This window comes from Salvelinus sp. IW2-2015, unplaced genomic scaffold (assembly GCF_002910315.2).
Source record: "Salvelinus sp. IW2-2015 unplaced genomic scaffold, ASM291031v2 Un_scaffold5380, whole genome shotgun sequence".
Classification (NCBI taxonomy): domain Eukaryota; kingdom Metazoa; phylum Chordata; class Actinopteri; order Salmoniformes; family Salmonidae; genus Salvelinus; species Salvelinus sp. IW2-2015.
The window spans coordinates 6,290-8,777 of record NW_019946645.1 but is presented as its reverse complement, the minus strand read 5'-3'; the positions used below and the strand labels follow the sequence as shown (position 1 = coordinate 8,777).

The 2,488-nt window shown below is 40.8% G+C and overlaps 1 protein-coding gene across 1 annotated transcript in view; it reads left to right on the top strand.

The window, feature by feature from the left end:
- LOC112078193 (uncharacterized) overlaps nt 1–1,394 on the top strand; it is a 4,112-nt gene extending 2,718 nt beyond the window's left edge. Inside the window, exons 5-6 of the mRNA XM_070441981.1 lie at nt 3–189; nt 905–1,394. Coding sequence (XP_070298082.1) covers nt 3–189; nt 905–1,260 — 543 coding nt within the window. The 3' untranslated portion in view covers nt 1,261–1,394. The remainder of the gene's footprint in view (nt 1–2; nt 190–904) is intronic.
- Nucleotides 1,395–2,488: the final 1,094 nt, after the last annotated feature.

Genomic DNA, 2,488 nt, shown 5'->3' with positions numbered 1-2,488 from the left:
AGGCAGGGAAGAGGACACTGACCTGTAGCACCACCTGTATTCTGACTGACAACCCCACCTACATCTGGTACAAGAACGGACACAAAGTAAAGGAGGACACTTCCAGCCTGAACTCAGACTACTTTAGTGATGCAGACAGTTACTCCTGTGCTGTAAAAGGCCATGAGGATCTCCACTCTCCTGCAGTGTGTAAGTGTAGACTTTTACATACAACATTTGTTTCAGGTTGTCAGACAATCATTATTTAATTTGCTGTGAATGTGACGTCCACTTCTGCTTTAGATGCGTATGCTTTGCCACGCAGTGTTGAACGAGCTTCAAGATATATAGTCAAATTCATGAAAATGCACTCAATGGATGAATTTTCTTCTACCAAATACCTTTCATTACGTTTTTGCACTTGTACACCATTGCACTACTTTTTGAGCACTGAAGACCCATGAAAAAAGAACTACCAAAGTTTAAAAACTACAAAGCTGAGGGGATAGTTACTTCCTGGTTACTTTCACAGCATATGATTTAAACATTGTTGATTTTTTTCCCCCATTTATATTTGGAGGTGGGGTGCCCCGATTGGCGACACTCGTTAGTCAGTATGTGTTACAACTGTGCTGGCATGTGGAGTTTTATTTTGTTTTCCTCTTCTTGAGCAAATGTTGTGGGCGCTCATGTCTTTTTGGTTCCAGTTGTTGTTGATAGTCAATTTTCAATGGACACCTCCACGAGTGTCTTTCAGAACCCACTGGTCTCATTTTTGTCTTTGTCAGTGACTCTTTTATTAATTCCCACTTTTGTTTTGGTTACATTTTAGGTTTTCTTGCTGGGGAACGTAACAGCATAAGTGTATACAGTAGATATTGTAATTAAGAATTTCATAAAGGTGTTATATTGTCTTGTATTTCAGGTCAGAAGTGTTGGAGTGTGACTTACACCCATCAGAGTATCTGTGCCTTGAAGGGGTCAACAGTGAACATATCCTGCTCTTACACATATCCCAGTTATCATGAGATCAAAAAAGCTTTCTGGTTTACTAACTGGTCTGGTATGGACGCTGAAGATCTGAGCTCAGTGCCAGGGTATGAGGGTCATATAGAGTACCTTGGGGATAATGAGAGTGACTGTACCCTGAGAATCACAGACCTGAGATTGAGTGACTCTGCTGGGTTCAGGTTCAGATTCATAACATCTGGAGAAAAGGCTGCTGGCTCACCCGTCTCCCTGACTGTCACAGGTAATCTGTCACTCATCTCACATCTATGACACATGTCTAGATAGATGTAATGTGAGTGGGGTTTTGAATGTATGCTAATGAGAATGTTGTGTTTTAATCTGTTTTATTGATTCTATGGAACCCAGGACTTCCTGGAAAACAGTGGAAATTATTACAGACTTGACTGTCCTGTCTACATATATCAAATTAATGACCGTAATTACCTTATTTCAGGGCAGTCATACAGACACAGTAGTGGTATGTGATGGAAAAATATCAAATCTAGTATTTCACATAAAATGACATATATAGGAGGATATTAATAATTTGTTTCCTTTTACTCTAGATGTTGTGTTGGARATGGATCCTACATCTGTGTCAGAGGGGGAGAGAGTCACACTGACATGTAGAACCAACTGTACACTGGACCCCATCACAGCCTTCAGTTGGTATAAGAATGGACAGCCTATACCAAACAGCAACACCTACTCTCCTGTCTATAACCTATTCTCAGTCAGCAGTGAGGATACAGGCAGATACTCCTGTGCTGTAGAAGGCCATGAGGATCTCCCCTCTGCTGAAGAGACTCTCACTGTCACATGTAAGTACATTGGGGGTTTAGACGTCCAGTTTGATATACTGATCATGTTGATACTTGAATTTAGAGTAGATTGTTTCCACATAAATATATCTATCAATAAACATTTTAGTGTGTAACATCCTGTCACTCCCTGACCATAGAGAGCCCTCGGTTCTCTATGGTGTTTAGGTCAGAGCGTGTTCTAGTCATTTATTTTCTATGGTTCCCAATTAGAGGCAGCTGGTAATCGTTGCCTGTAAATGGGGATCATATTTAGGAAGCCCTTTCTCCCACCTGCTTTGTGGGATATTGTTTTTGAGTGAGTGCATGTTGCACCTCAGTACTGCACGGTGTCACGCTCTGACCTTAGTTTCTTTTTTATGTCTTTGTGTTAGGTTGGTCAGGGCGTGAGTTGGGGTGGGCAGTCTCTATGTTCTTTTTTCTAGGTTGTTTGTTTTCTATGTGTTTGGCCTGGTGTGGTTCCCAATCAGAGGCAGCTGTTTATCGTTGTCTCTGATTGGGAGCCATATTTAGGTAGCCTGTTGTCCATTGTGTTGTGGGTGGTTTTTTCCTGTTTTTGTGTTTGTGTCACCATTCAGGACTGTTTCTGTTTTTCGTTATCATTCACTTTGTTATTTTTGTATTTTGTAGTGTTCAGTTTATTATTAAAATATGACAAACACTTACCACGCTGCATA